The 19019-nt window shown below is 38.8% G+C and overlaps 1 protein-coding gene across 1 annotated transcript in view; it reads right to left on the bottom strand.

Moving 5' to 3' along the window:
- Positions 1-19019, bottom strand: part of ARID1B (AT-rich interaction domain 1B) — a gene marked incomplete at both ends in the record, with an annotated part of 315911 nt that overhangs the window by 20054 nt on the left and 276838 nt on the right. The window contains 4 exons of the mRNA XM_079550855.1: positions 1449-1653; positions 5129-5338; positions 11196-11354; positions 12094-12203. Of these exons, the coding sequence (XP_079406981.1) occupies positions 1449-1653; positions 5129-5338; positions 11196-11354; positions 12094-12203 (684 nt within the window). The remainder of the gene's footprint in view (positions 1-1448; positions 1654-5128; positions 5339-11195; positions 11355-12093; positions 12204-19019) is intronic.

Here is a 19019-nt window from a genome sequence, read left to right as displayed (position 1 = left end):
TACAGGTTTCTCTTTTTGTGCTGAGTGTATTTCTCCATCTTCTGAACTCACCTTACAAAGTCATCTACTTATCTTATGTGTTAGGCAATCAGCACTGGGGTACCTGATAAGTCTAAATGCTAATGGGGGAGAGGAATTATTTAAGGATTTACACAAGGAAATGTAGCTAGGAAGATTTTAACAACACTTTCCCAAATCCTCAAGCTGAAAAATACACAAAAAGATCTAAGCGTTATCACCTTTATCTTCTTCTGTAAAGGACAAAGCACTATCATATGAAATGGCCAAAGCTTTTTTACCTGATAAGGGTTTTTGAATTTTCTGGAATGCACAATAGGAAATCTCAAAGTAGTACAATACAGCCTGCAAATCCCTGGAGAGGTTGATGGGTCCCTGACTCTCAACTTCCTATTTTCTGCCAGTGAAGTGAAATAACAGAAGTTATTAAATACTTTTCTGTTATTGCCTTTCACAGGGAACTGCTGTAAACATTCCAGGAATTACGTTCTCTTGGCATTAACACAAGGTGATCTGCCTAACAGCACTTGTGATGCTCAGAAAAGTCTAATAACCAGCAAATCAAAGGAAAATTTTCCTCTTCCACGGGCAGTCTAGATGTCAATGTAATAGTATAATACCTACTACACCTTTTCGTAAGTGCTTAAATTTGTCACTGCTAAAGATTTTCCCTTCAGTCATGACTATGAAATCTTTTGAGTCTTAAATTAAATTAATTTAGGAAGAAAACTGTGTGGTTCCAAACACCACACTGTACACATAAAGATCAGCCAAAATTAATCATTTCCAGTTTTGATGTTTCAGAGAAGATGAAAACGGTAATGCTAACAACTTATCTGGCATACAGGATTAACAACAATAGAATAAAGAGCGTGTGTGCCTCCAGACTACAATGTCTGGCAGTGGGGATACACCACGCTCTCAGCTCTCTCCATCTGCCATACATTCAACATGAGCCACATCAGAGCAACCATCTGAGATCCACTCATTAGCCCAGCACCTGCCATCCTGCCTCCAACTGAAGTTGTACTGAACAACAGCCATGCTGAAAACGCAGCTTCAGAGTCGTGGTAATCAGTGTGCAGGCAAGAGGATCTCATCTTTAGACAAATGGACAATCCTAGCGTTGGCTGCCTCACGTCACACAGCACAAGCACATCCTTGCAGAATTCTTTCACTTTGTCTAAAACAACGTAACTCTGAATCTTAAGGGTATGCTGGCAGAAACATCTTGAGCAGCGATATAACTGGGTCACATATCTAATCTGACTCAATTCAGGAACCAGATCAAGTTTAAAAACAATGTACTTATTCTCACGGTTTGTCTAATATTAGCAAGACATGTTTCTAAAGATATAAACGGCAACCCAGTGAGTATCTTCTGCGTTTAAAAAATGGTTGTGTAAGAGGCTGCATTTTTTTTTGCTTACCAGGAGATGGCGGCTGAATCTTAGGTTGTTTCTTAGTATCTCCAGTGCTGAAGACTTCTGGAGGGGGCTCCTCCCCTCGCTCTATCTTGCACTCGAAGGCAAACAGGTACTGAATGTACTGTTTTTTCAGGGAGCTGGCTGCACTGCTCGAAGTGCCAACGTTCAATGTTGTTGCAAGCTCGCGCCACTTCTTGTTTTTATTAACCTAGCAAAATAAATGACAGAATCATTGGTTTGCAGCAAAGTGGTTTGTTTAAAAGTCAGGAGAAAAAAAAAAAAAAAAAGTTAAAAAAATAAAGTACTTAACGTCTTGGTTTACTTTTTTTATTTTTCTCTTCTAACTAATGCTCATTACGCCCACACGCAGTAATGCATAGACAGCATTTACAGTTACAAAACCATTCAGGAACCTGCTGATAGCTACATAAAAAGCTTTGTTCAAAGTCTTCTGCATGGTGCATCTTTTAAATGCCCTGCACTCTTCCAGGGCCTCTGCTCTTCATTTAGCAATTTATCTCCAAGCAAATGCACACTCACTCTCACTCTGACACCCACCCACACCCACCCCATTCTAATTAAAAAGCAGCTTCTGAAAACTAATTTAAAAAGCAACAACAGCATTATTCTGCAATTTATGCGTTTGAGCACTGATATGAAAAATATTTTTTTCTCCAGAATAGCCACCAGCTGTCAGACAGTTTAGCCTATAATTCCTGGTTTGAGTCCTTTCACTTCACAGCATCTTGCAGGGACAGATCAATGATCCTTTGGCTAGATGAGATGCAGAGTGGAGTGAGGCCCTTTAATTAATTATGGCAGACTTCAAACACACAGGGCTAGTCCAGCAACACCCTGTACTGCGGTGCTGACTGCACAACTCTGCTGTGAGTCTTGTTTGCAATGCAAGGCTGAGAATATCCAAAGATTCTCTTCCTGAATTCCTCAAACACAGCTGATCTGTAGTACCAGCTTAGTTCATTTGTCATCTTGGATGATGCCACTGGCTCATGCACCTATATCAGACAGAGTATTGTTTTTGCTGTATAATCTGATGCCCTAAAGTTCATTCAACCAGTTGTGCAATTGTTAGGTATGGTCCAAGGATGGGAGGGAGCATGACATAAATGGGCTTTGAGCATCTGGGCCTTTGTTGAGGAAAAATCCTGATTCTTGCATGCCATGATGCTTTGTACTTGTCCTGAGGCCTGAGATTCTATGATTCCAACTCAATTTCACTAGTCATAAAGGTTATCATTAGCCATACTGTTCCTACGCCCTTCTGACAGCAAAAGAAATATTTCTTAGATTTCTCTCTGTGTTTAATAACATCAATACTGCTGCCAGACTTCTGAGGATAGCAGGCAGATTTGCATGGCTATGCAAAGTGTTTTTATTTCTCTGGTAGATCCCCCAAGAACCCAAGAGTTAAAAAAGATATTTTCCATAAATTGCCCCTGCCGAGGCTTGAAACCCAGCTACACAGCCCTTTGTGCCTACTGACGTTCAGCTAAGTGGTACATAATGAACACATTGCATAATGCAAACAGAAATATTCATGCCTAAATGCCCACTATATTGGCATTTAAAAGAAGGCTGCCAACAGCTGGTCTGCTCATATTGGGATCCCATCAAAAGCACGTATTCGGAGAGCACGTACTGCTGCTGCACAGCGACGTTCCCTGTCACTCTCTGGGCAGAATCAGGAGATGGTGCAGTGTAGCAGCTGGAGTAACAACTTTTTAGGAGAGCGTCACTCAGATGCATTTAAATAAATCTCATCAAGCAAAGCACTTTCCCTCACAGTAGGCCCAAACAGATAAACATGGTGATCATTCATGTGGGCATACAGCAAAACCAAGAGCCCTTACTTTCAGTGTCAATTCTTATCAGTTCTGTAGCACACAATTTTGTAACTCAAGATCCTTCAAAAATCAGTGTAAGTGAACAGCATCTACTCTTCGGCAATGCATAATGACTGTCATTGCAAATTAACACCGAGTGCCCCCAAATAAAATAAATTTCCATGTGATAAGCAAACACCAACAACTCTCTAGAACATCCCATTTGTCCCCCCTGCTTTATTTTTCATTCTAAGAGTCATGCTGTGGGCACAATCATGGTGTATGAGGCAGAGCAGCTGCATGATACGATTTACCTGTAATAAAGTTTCTCAGCTAAAAGTAATCAAATCTTTATGATGCTGGGGGGCATGAGCTGATCACTAAAAATGTCAGGATACCGTCTCTTGCCCATATATAGCATTTAACAACAGGCAAGGTGAAGTGTATTAGGTTTCTCTGCCTTCCTCTAATAACAGGAATAGCTAACATTTCTGGACTTGGATCAGTGATTTAATTCAGCAGTCAAGTCCTGTGTTGTGAAGCGTACTATTAATAACAGCAGTGATAATGGTATTAATTAATGTTGGAAGTTTCTTTCTTGAGCTAACCAGATAGATCATTAAAATGTGCTCATTTTCTAAGGAGCTAATTTGACTTACTACATTTTTGAGATAATATTTTCTAATTATTGTAATATGATATGTATTTAAATATTAAATACTGCATAAACATCTATCTATACCCCTATCTTTAAGCCCTTGTCTTGCAAATATGCACAAATGCTCTTGAATTCACAGAAAATAAGGATCTCAGCGTTTCACAGTAGCTTCTAGCACCTGGCCAGACTGACCCTGTAGATGAAAAGGATGCTTTGTAAGCATTAGGAAAGGAGAACTAATGTCAAATACAAAATCTAACTTTGCAAATACTGACGATTTACTAACTTTTGATATTGTAGACAAAGGAACACGTAGTTTTGCTCTGTGGAGGTCAGTCATACAGAACCCTATGTATGTTATTTCCATGCACTCCTTTGCTAAAGTTCCAGCTGACTGTGAATACAAAAATGAAAGCTTCTTCCATCTGTGGCATAACAAATATGCTCAGGAAGAATAAGGCCACAGATATTGCACATTCTCTATTCTAATATAGCACTTTTTTATTCTCAGCTCTTCCTACTTTCATTTCCCTTCTTCACAACTAAGAAATTCATCTTTTCTTTGTAATGATTATGTTTGCATTGCAAACCAAAATATCCTGTAAACGTTTTCCAAAGACAGGAAAAGCACAGTCTGTGACACAAGTCTAAGACACAAGTGCACTGTATAGAGACAATTGGAAAACAAGGAGAATTGGAGATGAAGGAGACTGTTTTTAAGAATAAATCTACCTTTAAAATTTAAATTTATTAAAGAATAAAACTTTTCTGGAGAAATGAACTGATTTGTCTCAGAGGCAGTACATCTGTCTGGGAAGAATGGATTTCCAAATCTCTTTTCTTTCAGATATTTCCTTTCAGTTCTATCATCTGCTTTCACAGGTGAATTTGATGCAATGGCCTTTTCCTCTCCCCTTCTCTTAGCAGCATTACTGGAATACTGTGAATATGCAACAACAATGAACTGTCTACAGCAATGATCAATTTTCTTTCAAACTGTAGACTTTTAGAGCAGTCACGTAGCCCAAGATGACTTCCAGACAAACATAAAAGCATAAATATGATCAAACTCTACTTAATTCTGTTTTCAGGGCTGTAAATGCAATTGCATAACCAGCAGGAAATATTCTAGAAAATGGTGTGCTGACTTCTGCAAAGCTTTGCTGTGAGGCACCTCTCACCTGCGCTAAACCTCCAATCTCTTTGACGCAGACATACAGCCTGAACAGGTCCAAGGGCTTCTTGCCCACAGCTGGCAGACTGGCCACAGGGGTGCCCCTCTCCTCCATGAACGTGAGATACCGGTCTACCCACATCTTGCGCTCTGGTTCATTGCCAAGTTCATAGACTTTCGTGATCTTCTCTCCAGTTGTGGTAGAGGAACTTGATTTCTGAATGGCAAAAAGAAACAAGAGTTGGGGGAAGGGTGGGAAGGGGAGGGAAAAGAAAGTAAGAAACTCACAACACTGATAAAGAGAAGATGTCAAACAAACTAAAGCTATCACACAACAGTCAGGAATGAAGGCTACTAGTTCAGGCACAAACAGTACATTCTGTCCATATACTGAAAATTCAGCTTTTTAATTAAAAGGGCCCAAACTCCCCATTCTCATGTTTCTTTCACCAATTTGAACTTTGGATCCCAGAAGGCAAGTTTCTGATGTTGCCTCATTTCATTTTAATAACAAATATCTCTCACATAGTGCTTCTCATCCACTTATCTCAAAGTGCTTTGCAAGCAGTAATTTTGGCAAAATTGAAAACACATTTGTCCCACACAGCATATACTAAAAACAAACTAATGAACATTCTCCCTTTCCACCTTAAAAAGGGCTAGAAGACCCAGAAGTGTTTCAACAGAACAGGAATTGCACGAAGATAGCCTAACGCATGGATTACAAAAATCTAGTACCCTGGGGAGTGGTACCCAATTTAGAGAGTCATAAATGGTATTGCTTTACTGTCTGTTTGCACTACTGTTGGCCAAGAGAAAGATAATTAAGAGTGCCCACAGTACAAGGAGATTGGTGGCAATACTCTTTGAGAACTGTGAATCAGCTGTCTGAGTCAATAATGCTCAGGAGTAGATAATACTCTCCTCTCTTAAAAGGACAACAGAAGATGGTCATTTCACATGTCCTGCCTTGGGAAGAGAATGTGTATTATGACCTGGGGAAAAACAGGATTCACAGCAATCAGAGCTGAAGCACTATCAGGAAAAGTGAAAGAAGTGGAAAAAGCAGAATTGCACGCCTGAACCCTTTCTCTTGCTGCTACTCTGACTTGACAGCTAACAAAAGCTCACGCTATCTCGATATCCTTTTCTTTTTTTTTCTAGGGACAGTGAAAGCACTGAGGCTGCTACACAAGCTAGAACACATAACTTCTCATCATATCCTCTTCTTGCATCTGTAAGCTGGGCTCTGTGCCATGTGTGGATGGACCACACACCGTCTAAGGCCTCTGATCGGACAGCAGAGTGGAGCTGTTACCACTGATGGCAGACCCTCCCACTTGCACAGGGTGAAGTGATTTGCCCTGCACTGGAAGATGGAGTGGCTTAGAACTAAACACAAGAGAGAAAGACTGATATAAAGCTTTGGGAAAGGAGCCAAGTATATGAAGGGAAACATACTCTCTATACAGTAAAATCCTAAACTTGCTCGTTGACTGCAGAAGACACATCAAAATCATCTAGTCAACCACTCTTTTCCTCCTTTGCCTTTCCTTACTTTGAACAGGAGACAGTGCTGCTCTTAAGAATACCTTAATTCTAGTTGAACACTTCTAAACAAGACTCTAGAAGTGTACCATGGGTGCTACAGCACCAGCCACTTGTGCATGCCCCCACACTGTGATGGTGAGTGCTGGCACCTGACACCACGAAAGATGCAGCATAGTAGCATCCAACTGCCAATGATTTTAAAAGCATTGCCACCATTCATCTTGCACATTAGCCTGGAAAATATGACAGGCTCTGTATCTCCCTCCAGCTGAAACTTGGCAATACTGGAGGAGAGCCAGGAGAAAAGAAACCCGAAGCCAAGAGAGTGTGATCCAACAGTTCCATGAGCCACTGCTGTTCTTTCCAGTGAATGGATATTCATTTTAATTAAATAAATAGCCTCCCATAAAGTTTTCTGCTTTACTTCCTGCAACTCCCTTGCAGTAGTCCTTCCTACAGACGGATAATATTACCTTCTTCACTTAGCAACAAGATACTGCCTTTAATTTACTTGGGTCAGATTCACTTGCATTAGAAATCATAGTAAAGTCAAGGCTGAATTTGTTTTACTAATATTAAGTGGCTGGCAAGAAAGTATTCTGATATGTCCTGCAGATTTTGATTATGCAATGGAAGCACAAACTGACTCTGCAATGGCAAACACTTTACTCAAAACATCACTTGCTATGTATTTAAGTGTTCAAGAGAATTTTTTTCAATATAGATTTTTTGGTGGAGGGTGCAGTGAGGGCTGTAGACAAGTCATCTTGCTACTAATATGATTTTGTAATGTAAGCAGATAGATGATTGTAGATTCAAACAGCAGAGTAAATTGATGCTACTCTACCAACTGCAGTAATAATAACAAAGCTACATTACTGTTCATCAGCATTACCATTAATTTTAATTTGCACTTAGGAAGCCAAGGAACTCCAGTAAAAATGAGGGTAGGAAATTTCACCTTTTACCCAGTAAATATTATATGCCCTCGTATTTTAACATGTAAGGCAACAAAGAAGATTCTATTTCAAATTTATGGTAGTTCAGCATTAAGAACGTTCAGATTTACCAGTTTTATGCCTTGGTTTTTATATGGTAAGATTCTCTTTTTCAAATCAGACTCAGCAGAATGGAAGCCAGTAAAGAATTTTTCATTCCGTGCTCTTCTCCTGTGGGTCTCAAATAATGCTGCTTTCCAGCAATGCGGCAGCAGGCTCTAAAATGACAGTATAATCTGAAAACTTTTCACAGCTTACAGAAGGTAAGAAGTGTTTCTTACTGTGTTAGCTTTCAGGTTGTCAGGCTTTGTAAAATGGGCACAATTTTCTTCTAAAATGAAATGTTAACTTTAGAAGAATGCACTGGTGGGAAAAATGCTATTCCTCAAGAGTAAAGATCTTTTTCTCTTCTCTGTTTTTATAAATGTAAACATGTAAAAATGACAGATGTGTGCAAACTAGTCTACACACAAACTTCAGATCCACAAGGGTGCATTCAGCTGGAAGCCTAAATCTGCCTATAGGTCAATGTTAACTACAAGAAAATACAGGTTTATTACAAGATGACATAATTAACAGATCCTTAGCTGAAGTGAGTGCAAGCAAGACAATGCTGAAAGAAAACAGATGATGAGCTTTTCTTTGATTTGTTGATAATTCTAGTAAAAAATACCGGTGCAATCCTGTTGCATAGACCTTCATTAACTTAGCTGTATCCTACTCTGCCCTCAATTCCCAGCTATTCTACAGATGTTACTATCCATCTTTAAATGGATGATAAAAAAAAAAAAAACCACAACAAAAAAAACCCAACAAAGAATACAGATGCCAAAGCCAATTCCTCTATTAAATTTGCTTAACCCCATACTTTATTTTCAATATATCTATCCCCTATTGAAGTTGTGCAGCTTTAATACAGACTGTGGCACGGTGAAGCTACCTAATCCAGAGCAACAAAAACTTAATGTGAAATTTTCACATCAGGGCAGTGATAGTTATTGCTGCACATCTCCCTAGCTACCTGTATTTATAGAACTATCTACTGTTCACTTTCCCCACTTCAGTAAAGGATTTGCCAACACTACACTTATTACACAGTGCTCTTTCACTACAGAACAGTATGCATACACAGGCAGCAATACAGCTGCAAATACAGCAAAACAGCTGCAGGCCAATCTCAGACAGAGGCTGTTACAGGACACAATCCTCTGCCAAGATATATCCTGAAGGACTCCGCAAACCCCCTCAAAGCTAGCACCACAGAGACAGTGCTACTCAGGCGTCTCTACTGCCATGTGCACATGTAATTACAAACAACAGACAACATTTTATGGGATTTTCATAACCTAGTGTTTTACTCATGTTGCAGTGACTACGCACAGTGCATACTCATTTTCAAATTCTCTTTTAAAGAATTTTAAAGACGCTTAGCCACTGTAAGGGACACAGGCTAAGTACAAAATTCACACAGCAAAAGTGAACTTTTATCTTAACACTTAAGAGCCTTCACAACATAATGGTGAACAATTCCTTCTCTACATTTTCTTATGCCTCAATTCCATATAGAACTACTCAAAGAGAGGACTCACTTTGTAGGATCACAGGTACATCGTGAGACCATTCACCCTTGCTTTTACCCTCTGCTGAAATGGAGAAGTTGTAGCACAAGAAAGCTGCTTTGGGATTTAATGAACAAATCTGGTCTGTTTCCAAGTGTAATAAAACGACTGCAATCAATCTTCCAGTCTATGTCAGGCTGCTGTTAAGGTCGATGAAGTTATCCAATACACTGGCTTTCATAGGTAAAAAGAGATCGGCTAATTTACAGCACTTATTTTTCCATCATTCTAAAGCACTGTATTTATCCCAACCTGTGCACCAAGAAGCTAAGTGAAGCTAAAAATGCAGCAGCATTTGAACAGAAGGGCATTCAGAAGAGAAGCTTTTTACACTGAAAGCACAAACTTTGTCCATTTGTTTTTTCCAACACTATACTTGCTATATTTACATGGAAAATATTCAATGGTGGCTCTAGGATTTATTATGTAATTCATACAATGAGCTCAGGAACGCGCTGTAAAAGAATTTGATAGGTTAGATAACTTGTGCAGTAGCCTTGCTTTCCTCCCAGAGAAGCAACAGTCAAAACATTACTACAACCAAAACTAACCCCATATTTTTGTGTCCCACCCCCCTTATAAATGCTGTTAAGAACAAATAAGATTTTGTGGGAACAAGTAACACCAGCTGCCTTCTGAGACTCAAAGTTGCTGCCAAATAAACATCAAAACATCCAGGTGGTGCACTTCATGCCATGCTGCTTCTCTGCTCAGGGCATTCGTTAATGTCTGGCTTTCTGAAGGGAAGACCTTTTTTCCTCCAATTGGCCTTCCTCTATTTTCCAAGACACACTCTTCAACATAAAACTTTGTGAAAATTACCAACGAATTGTTGGCATTTTACGTGCATGTTAGCACAGGAAGAAAAAACTTGATATTCGTCACAAAAATCTGTTGCAATATTTTTCTCAAGTGAGAAAATATGATCATTATTTTTAGTAGAAAGAATAGGAACTACATACATTTTCCTGATTATAAAAAAGAAAAAAAGCAAAAATGGCTAAGTGGACACTTGCTCTGCAGAAGCCACATATTCTGCATTCTCTTTTTTTCTGTATGTATATACATGTACACAGATTTTTCTGTGTGCATGTATAAATATATGCCATTTATATTTTAGCTCCATGCATCTCTCTCAGGTTTTTCCTGGAAGAGAATAATTAAACATGATTCACCTAAAAACAGCTTTCTAAAAACTTACACATACCATTTTTTTTTTCTACCCACAATCTGGGTTATTTCAAAACAACTGAATGAAGCAAATCAGAAACAATTCTGTTTTAGATTGTGCCCTGAGAACTCAATAATCATATTTCAAAATACACAATTCAAAATTAAAAATGCTTCAAAAATACACACGGCAGCTTTTTTTGTGGCACTAAAGCTACAATTCAAGTGTTGCTGGATCTTAGTTTTTGTTGTGTGGGATTTTTTTTTTCATTTTTTATTTTTCCTAAATAACACTAGCAAAGACAAGTGCAGCAACCAGAGTGAAATCAGTTGTGTGAAGGAGTTTGGGCCCAGGAACAGAAATGGAATTGTCCTTAACAACACAGTCGGCATGCTTGGAAGCTGATGCATTACAGGATGTTTTCTTCACAACAACTGCTGTATTACCAGACAGCACATTTGCATGATGCACACGATTTTACTCTTTCTTATTTTAAAGTACGGTTGGGACAAATTTTGCCCTTGGAAAAGCATGCTCAGGCCCCACTGAAGCCAGGCAGTGGAACTTACAGCCATGTGTCCAAGAGCAGAATTTGTACCCAGTGTTACAAAGAAAGATAACTGTTTAGTGGATAAATAATGAAGAAAAGGAATTTATAAAACAAACAAGCAAGCATTAAAATAGAATTAATTACAAAAAAAATAAACAAAAACCAAAAAAATCAGAGCCACTTACAGGGCTTGATGGAGTCTTTGGCCAGCCTGGGCTGCTAATGCTATCACTTTCATCTCCATGAAATGAGGAGATGCTAGCAGAGCTTGGGGACATTGGGGAAGGGACTGGCAGGTTGCCTGGGGTTGGGGGCTGAGAAATACCCTGAGAGCTGTAGCTATCCTGTGGTAGAGGAATAAAAAAAAAATAATATGACAAAGCAGGGAAAACTTTATTAAAAACAAAAAAAATACATCCAGTTTAACAGAGTGACCAATTTTTTATATATAAAATATATATAAACAGAGAGACACATACAGAAAACACACACATATATAAATATATTTATATATATATATAAAGTATTAAAACAACATTGTTAATTAGTATAATTTGGAAAGTTTGCTGGATGCTTGGCTAAAGTCACTAAGCCACCATGCTTATTTCAAGCTCACATGGAATGCTAAGCATGGGTTTCCCCTTATGAAAGAAAGAAAAACAACAAGCTGTTCACCTTATTTTATCAAATAAGGCAAGAAAGCAAAATATTAAAGTATGTTGCTGCTGCTGAGCCAGCCAAAACAGGAAGCCATAACTGAAGGCAGAGAAAAATGGCTGCAAGTATTGAAATCAGGCAAGACCCTTCTTCCCCACCCACCTGGCACAGCCGAATCCCCACGCAACTTTTGGCTTGGGTAGCTTTGCCCCCGCAAGTTAAAATGCCGTAAGAACTAGTAACTTTCAGATCCACACAATGAAGGAAAAAAGGAAAAAAAAAAAGAAGAAACAAACAAAGAAATTGCACGTGAATGGAAACGCATGCAGGAAAGAACAGAAGTGGGTAGGCCAAAACCAGAAGATGGACGACAACACAGCAGAGTCCTGCGGGCTGAACCAACACCACGTGCGGAGTGGTAAATACCTTTGATTTGCTCTCAGGTTGAGGGGCTCCTTCTTCTTTGCCATCTGCTTTGAGAGGAAGGGGTAGTTTGGACTCACCAGGTGTCATCATATCTGCAAGACCCATAGGTGCTAATCGAAAACAGGAGAAACAGTTAAGCACGACTGTGTTCGGTTTGCTAGGAAAAAAAGGCTTCCTGCTGCCAGACTGTGGTGACACGTGAAGCAGAGGTTATCCCACCTCTGTCCTTTCATTTTGGCATCCAGAAACCTGCACACCTCTTCAGTTGAAGCGAGGAAACAAAAGAAATGAACACGGGAAGAATGCAAGCGCCACACAACAACAATAAAAAACACTTTATGCAGAAAATCATTTTTCACACCACTGGTGGTCTACAGCTGTCTATGGATCTGACCACTACATTTTACCAGGCCAAGAATCTACCCTACTAACTACTCCACTTTTCTTTTAGTAATAGACTAAGATAGATGAAAACAATGCAGACTTTGCTTGCAATTTTGAATCTGAGGAAAAGGCTGAAATTCTTCTGTATTATAACTGGTGTCCAGGAGATGATCACTGTCCCTATCTTCAGGGTACGTTGTTCAGCCTTGTGAGCCTGAACTACAGAATTACGAGCTGCAAACTCTGCTCTGTTAGAGAAGTGGCAGTCAACTTTTCCTCTTGTGCCAAAATGAGGTAGGACTGTAATGAACACACAAATATCTTGCTCTGATAGTGCAATGCAGTTAACTTCTCAGAGCCGTGAGGGGTTTAAGGGTTTTTTTTTAATTTTTTCTTCATTTCAAGTGCTAAGTGTAGTGTTATTGCTGCTGGCTTCATGGACTTCTAGAAAGATACAAGAAACATTCAGATAAATGCACAGAAAATACTGGTCAGTGCAGGTGCTAGGAGGTGCCATGATACTGAATCAATGCAAATGACCAAAGAACAAGAGCGAGACACCAGGCACTTCTTTTCTGCAAGAAAAACATGTGCTCAGCATTTGTGAAAGACTGGATTATCTTCCCTCCCTCTCCCTCTTTTTTTACTCCCCTCATGCCCTGCTTTCAAAGAAAGATCAGAGAGAAATAAAAACATAGGCTAGAATAACCTACAGGGCAATGAAAAAGGAAAAAATACATATCCCAAACTCACAAATTCTAAGAATCAGCAAAAAAACATTTCTTAAAAAAAAAACAACACAGAAATGTGATCATTACCAGACTAGTGTGCCTCTGCTAAATGACAATGCTGGCTCACACAAGGCAGCAGGCATGCTGCATAGCAAGCCAAAGAGAGGAGGGGGAAAAGAAGCTTAAAAATGCTTCACAGATTGCCCACTACAAAATGATTATTGCACATATTCATGTATTACTATGTTTTAGAAAATAATTAGTTTTAATTACAGCAGTGAGAGCATGAGCAGGACTCTGGTGAATACGCTGGCAAGCTTTGCAGTGCTAATTTGCTAATATCTTTAGCATCACTGCAGGTTGAGACTATGGGTCTGCCAAAAAAACCTACCCAGCCATGTGCCATGTGAGTTTACAACTGTATGCTCAATATTCAGCTTTGAACGGCCAGTGTTTTTCATGGGCACATTTTCTTGTTTTTTTTTCACAGTACATTAGTAGCCCAATCAAACCGTTAAAGTCTTCACTGCACATAAATCATAATTGATATTTAAAAAAAATATACTTGCAATACTTAAGATTTCAAGAATTGGAACAAAGACTTTTTTTCAAGTGATGCAGCTGCAGAGAAAATCTATTGGGATCAGCTAAAAATGCTGTTATTTTTATGTATGTGTGTGAAACCTCAACAAAACAGCCAAGCAATATTATACTGGGAAGCCAGCATCCACTAAGCGTGTGATTTGTATGCATTTTGCCCTTACAGTGCTTGAAGAACTGGGGTATTATGAAGTGAAGGATGTCAGCTTAACACATTTTAGTTTTGAGATCTAGAGTTTAAAAAAAAAAAAGTTACTTTTCTTTCAGATATGTTTTTTAAATACAAAATGGTCAAATGTATGCCACAGTCTGGTTTCAAACTGGGATGCAAAACTGTTACACAAAATCCTTTTTAACACATTTCATGCTGTGAAAGCACTGAAGAAGACATCTCAGTTTTAGTTAAAAGCAAACCAAAAGTGACCCTTCCCCTCTAAAGCAATTTTAGAAAGGTCAAACAAAGTAACGTTAAAAATCATGTTTCTTCACTGGAATTCAGCATGGCCAAATCCTCTGCTGGTCTCTCCCTGTTACGACGCTGGCACATGACTTTTCTGTTACAAAGAACAAAATATTTCTGCCTATTCCTGGCAGCCCTATTTCCACCAGAGCTCCTTTACAAAATCTCTTTTTCAATGAGGTTTCAACTAAGATCTCATGTAAAGGGCAAGAACTCTAGGCTGCAACAAAACACACCCTGACTGCATTAATTATATTTGGGAATACAAAAACACTAACTCATTTTGTGTACTGCAGATTTCTTGTTTTGTGCATATGCATATATAATTTGGTCTCCAACTATCAGGAGTTGGAGAAAATTACAAACAAAAGACAAATGAAGCTTTCCAAATTCTTTTTCACTTTGTGTTCTAAACTATTTGCTTCACATACGTAATTTGCTTCTATCCTAAAGAGGAGAACTGCAGGGGTTTGACTACCAAATGGTAAGGTCTCCCTATAGCTTTTATCCAACACATTTCCACAGCTACTTTCCATCCACTGCTGAAATGCTGTTTCATAACTTCTTGCAAATGTACTCTCCAGTGATTTGCAAACAGACACTCCTTCACTTTTCAGCAGAGCAGTACAGCCAGAACATTGTTTTGACCCTTTCTGAGCAGCAGAATACTGTTATTGTCACGAAACTGCTAAATTAAGACATGCTCTCTTTCTACATAGGCACTGATAATTCTGCGTGTGAAGTGCAAACCGAAAGAGAAAACATTTTAGAGAAGAGGGTAACAGGAAAACCTTGACTCAGAAAGTGCTGTAGTGCACTGTGGATAGGTTTCAAGTACTAGCCTCTGGCTTATTATCAGAATTTAAGAGCTAGAATGGTTTCAAAAAGCAAGTATGGGTCAAGGTCCTGAATTAACTATTCCACACTGAATTTAATGTACTCAAAGGTATATATTGACATGAGTGAAACTGCAGCAAAGTATTCTTTTTTGCTAAAGGCTGTGCTATCAGTCTCAGAAGATGATGAAATACTGTAAGAGCAGCAATACACAAACATTGTTTTTCTCTTTATTGCTAGCGCAATAACAAATCACACTCTACAAAACAGAATATTGCATCCTTTGTAAGACACTTCTCCCTCCCTCCTGCCCCTAGCACTCTCCCTCCAAAAAGGAAAAAAAAAAAAAAAAAGAACAAGAAAAAAGAAAAGCAGAAAATTTATGACTCGTGAAGCTGGCAAAAGAATCCCCACTGCTTTAATACCCACAAAAAAAAAAACAGAACAGGGACAACAGCATTGCCTCATATCCTCCCATGAACGGCCATTCCCCTGTGGGTCAAAGCACAGCCTGGGACACTTGGCCTCTGTTTCTGAGACAGGCACTTGGGCAGCCAGGATGTCAGCACTGTGCTCTCCACATGCCTATCCAACCTTTTGCCTGAGGGGTGACCCAGGCACGTGGCTGGGGATGTGGGCAAGTGAACTCCAAGAGCTGACTGATTTGTGGTCACACTGACCATCAGGTTACAGTCATTGCCCATTTACAGTCTAGGGGATGTGTTACTTCAGGCGTTACAACTGCTGGTGCCCTCTGAAAGTTTTATTTAAACGGACTTTAAATAATTGCTTATATGAAGGCATATATTAGGGCAAAAAAGAAAGAAAAAGGAAAATAAATGGAGGTCTTCATTAGTCTGAAAAATGAAAACCAACCAAGCTACAAAATAGAGAACAACAATTCACACTTCTAAAAAATGCTTCACATTTATAAATATAATCACTTTCTCTCTCAGAGGTCCAGCCAAATAAATACAAAGTCAAAAACATAATATAAATGAAAATGTAAGTGTTCTACTTTTAAGAGAATCCTTTTAATTTCTTCAGCACAAATAACTTTTCTTAGAACTTCACATTTTATGTTAAGTATTCCTACATTAAGAGATTTATTGGGAATAACAAAACTCAGAAAAATAAAAGGTTTTAGTACAGCAGAGGTGGCAGCAGTAAGGAGATGAATGTCTTTTGACTGTTTTGTTCACCTTCAGAGGTAGAAAGGGGTATGAGTACAATATGGAAATCCTCAAAATGTAGACTCCATATTACTTGTCTTTCAAGCTAGTTTTCACTTGAATTTCCAAGGTTCACATGAATATATTTTTTTAATTGATGTTGGATTTGTAAGTTCCTTTTCATTATATTTTTTAAAGCCTGAATTAGAAAAACGGAGGGAAAAAGGATATAAAATAAATATGGGAATGTGAACCCTCATATAACACAAAGACAGTGGAGGTTTTTACCGTTTTTCTGTGTGGCAGTTTGTTCTGTAATTGTGAAGGGATCCTGGCTTGAAACTTTCAGTATTATGGGTGGGATACTCTATTAGAAGGACTCAACTACATTAACCTCATAATTTCTGTGCTCCAAAACTGCTCTATCTCAGCAAAAGCTGCTGATGTGCTGTTTGACCAACAGCGGCTCCTGAAATATCAGGATGCAGAACTGCAACATCATATTCCTTTTGATTGTTACATCAATTAAAAAAAAAAAGACAGCAAAATAATAATAAAAAAATTAACTGGTATTAAGGAGTTATAAACAATAATAAAAACAGGTGGCAAGAAGCATTACATGCAAGTTGTACAGAAGCTCTGCAACCGTGTAAAAACAATTCCAAACAGTATCTGCATCTTCTTCTACTTCATAAAGCAAAACCTACAATTGCATTTCATTACAAATAAACCAAAACCTACCTTCCACCTTCCACCTCCAAAACAGGCAACTGCACTCTCAAAAACCCAGAAAACCAACAAGAAAGCAATCATTCCCTGTTGCTTACCTTATTTTTGCATTGACCTGTGATTGAAACAACAGGTATGCATGCTCAGTGCTTGCCAGCAAGTTAACCCTCTCACTTGACTCCACCAGCAGCTACTCAATTGCTTTTTTTTGGCCCTACACACTGACTGAACCCTGTTTTTTTCTGATTGACATGGCTTTATACTAGTGGAGGGCTCAGGAGCCAGGCAATGGAGTTGCTCCTTGTGTCACAGATAACACCATTTTTAACCTATATGCAGGCACCATCTGCACGTTCTCTACCTCACAGCATGCAGCGCCTGGATGAGAGCAGACCCTGCAGTGCCCACTCTGCACAAGCCAATATCATTTGAAGTGCAGTAGTGACACTTCTCTTAAAACTCAGCCCTTCGTTTCTTTGGCCCAGGCAGAACAAGTCAGCACATAGGGAATGGCAGCACTCCCACTGCATGTGCCCCAATGGTGTACTCATGCCACATTTTCTCTTTTCCCCCCTGTACCAACATACTCTGTGTGCTGATGGAGTCTGCAAAAGTGACACAGTATAATCTAGATGCATGTCTGCTCACACACAGAGGAGAAGAGGTGCGCTGAGCTCCTCCAGTTCATTTTGTGCTTATTTTCTATTGGGTAACCTTTGAATTAATAAAAGTGGAACAAAAGAAAACCTCACAAATGCACTGGCAGAAAAAAAAAACCCTGATAAATGTTTAAATTATTAAAAATCCAATATTTCAGAATGCATAACACAATAAAAAGAGTATGACTACCCCATACAAAAGACTGCTAGGATAAATGGCCTTGCATTGAACAGATTTCCACTGTATGAAATAACGAATGGCTGAATTATCTGAACAAAAAAACCTCTGTGAATCTTCCTTTAAACTGGTTATTCCTTAGGAATACATAAATCTTCTTAGGCAGGGCACTCTGCCATCTGTTTGCTGTTGGTTATTTTTGCAGCTCTGGGGGCCGAAGGAAAAGGGGGAAAAATTACTTCTGCTAATAGCAAAACAGAATTTATAGCACAGTTTCAATGCTCAGAAGTAATTTTATTTCAGCAAGCCAGACAAAACACATAACTACACAAACAAAACATAATATTACCTGGGACAGCTCTGGTGGGGGAAGAGCCAGCTATTATCTAATGGTCTTTTCAATACCTTTTCCCTCTTCGTTCAGATGGTAGAAGCGTGCTGTCTGGACTAACCAAGAGCTTTCAAGATAGACTGGAAAAGGCCTTTTTTTTTTTTTTCTTTTTTTTTTTTTTTTCCTTTTTAAAGCTTGCTGATTAACAACTTCTATTCAGTTTCTTCAGCTAACAAAAATGTAACAGTATTCTTGAAAGATAAGACAACTCTTAAGTATTTCAGGAGCTCCTATACACAGCAAAGAAATGCTCTGATCACACTGGACACCAGAATTTCATATGATCATTTTCTGTCTGAGAAGCAGGGGAACATAAAATTGACAAGAAGGGAAAGCTGGAAAGAAGGCAAAGGATGAAGGAATGAAACAGGCTAAGCAGTAAGATACTGAAACACACGCTCTTGGTAAGATACGATTTAAATAGTAAGGTATCTTTAAAGAAAGAAATTAACTAAATAAAAGCAAAAAGTAGAAATTCAACTTAAAAAAAAAATCTAAAAAAACAGCTTTCAAAAAGGTCTAATGCAATCAGTAAAGCATGCACAAAACCTCCGTGACTGCAGTAAGTATTTTGAAAGAACCACTGTAGAGTACTGAAACTCCATCTGAACCCTCCCAGTGAAAGAACTGGTCTTTACTGAAGACCAGAAAGGTAATTGTTAGGAAGCCAAGCTGAATATGGATTATAAAGCATATTTGCTGTCTTTGAACTTGCACACAAATCTGCAAAGAACTCTAAATTCACAAGTCACAGTGAGAAAGATAAACCCAACAGCTATGCTAAA

Source organism: Tetrao urogallus, assembly GCF_951394365.1.
Source record: "Tetrao urogallus genome assembly, chromosome: 2".
NCBI lineage: Eukaryota > Metazoa > Chordata > Aves > Galliformes > Phasianidae > Tetrao > Tetrao urogallus.
Note: the sequence above shows the minus strand (reverse complement) of the source record. Positions and strands in the feature narration are given on the sequence as shown.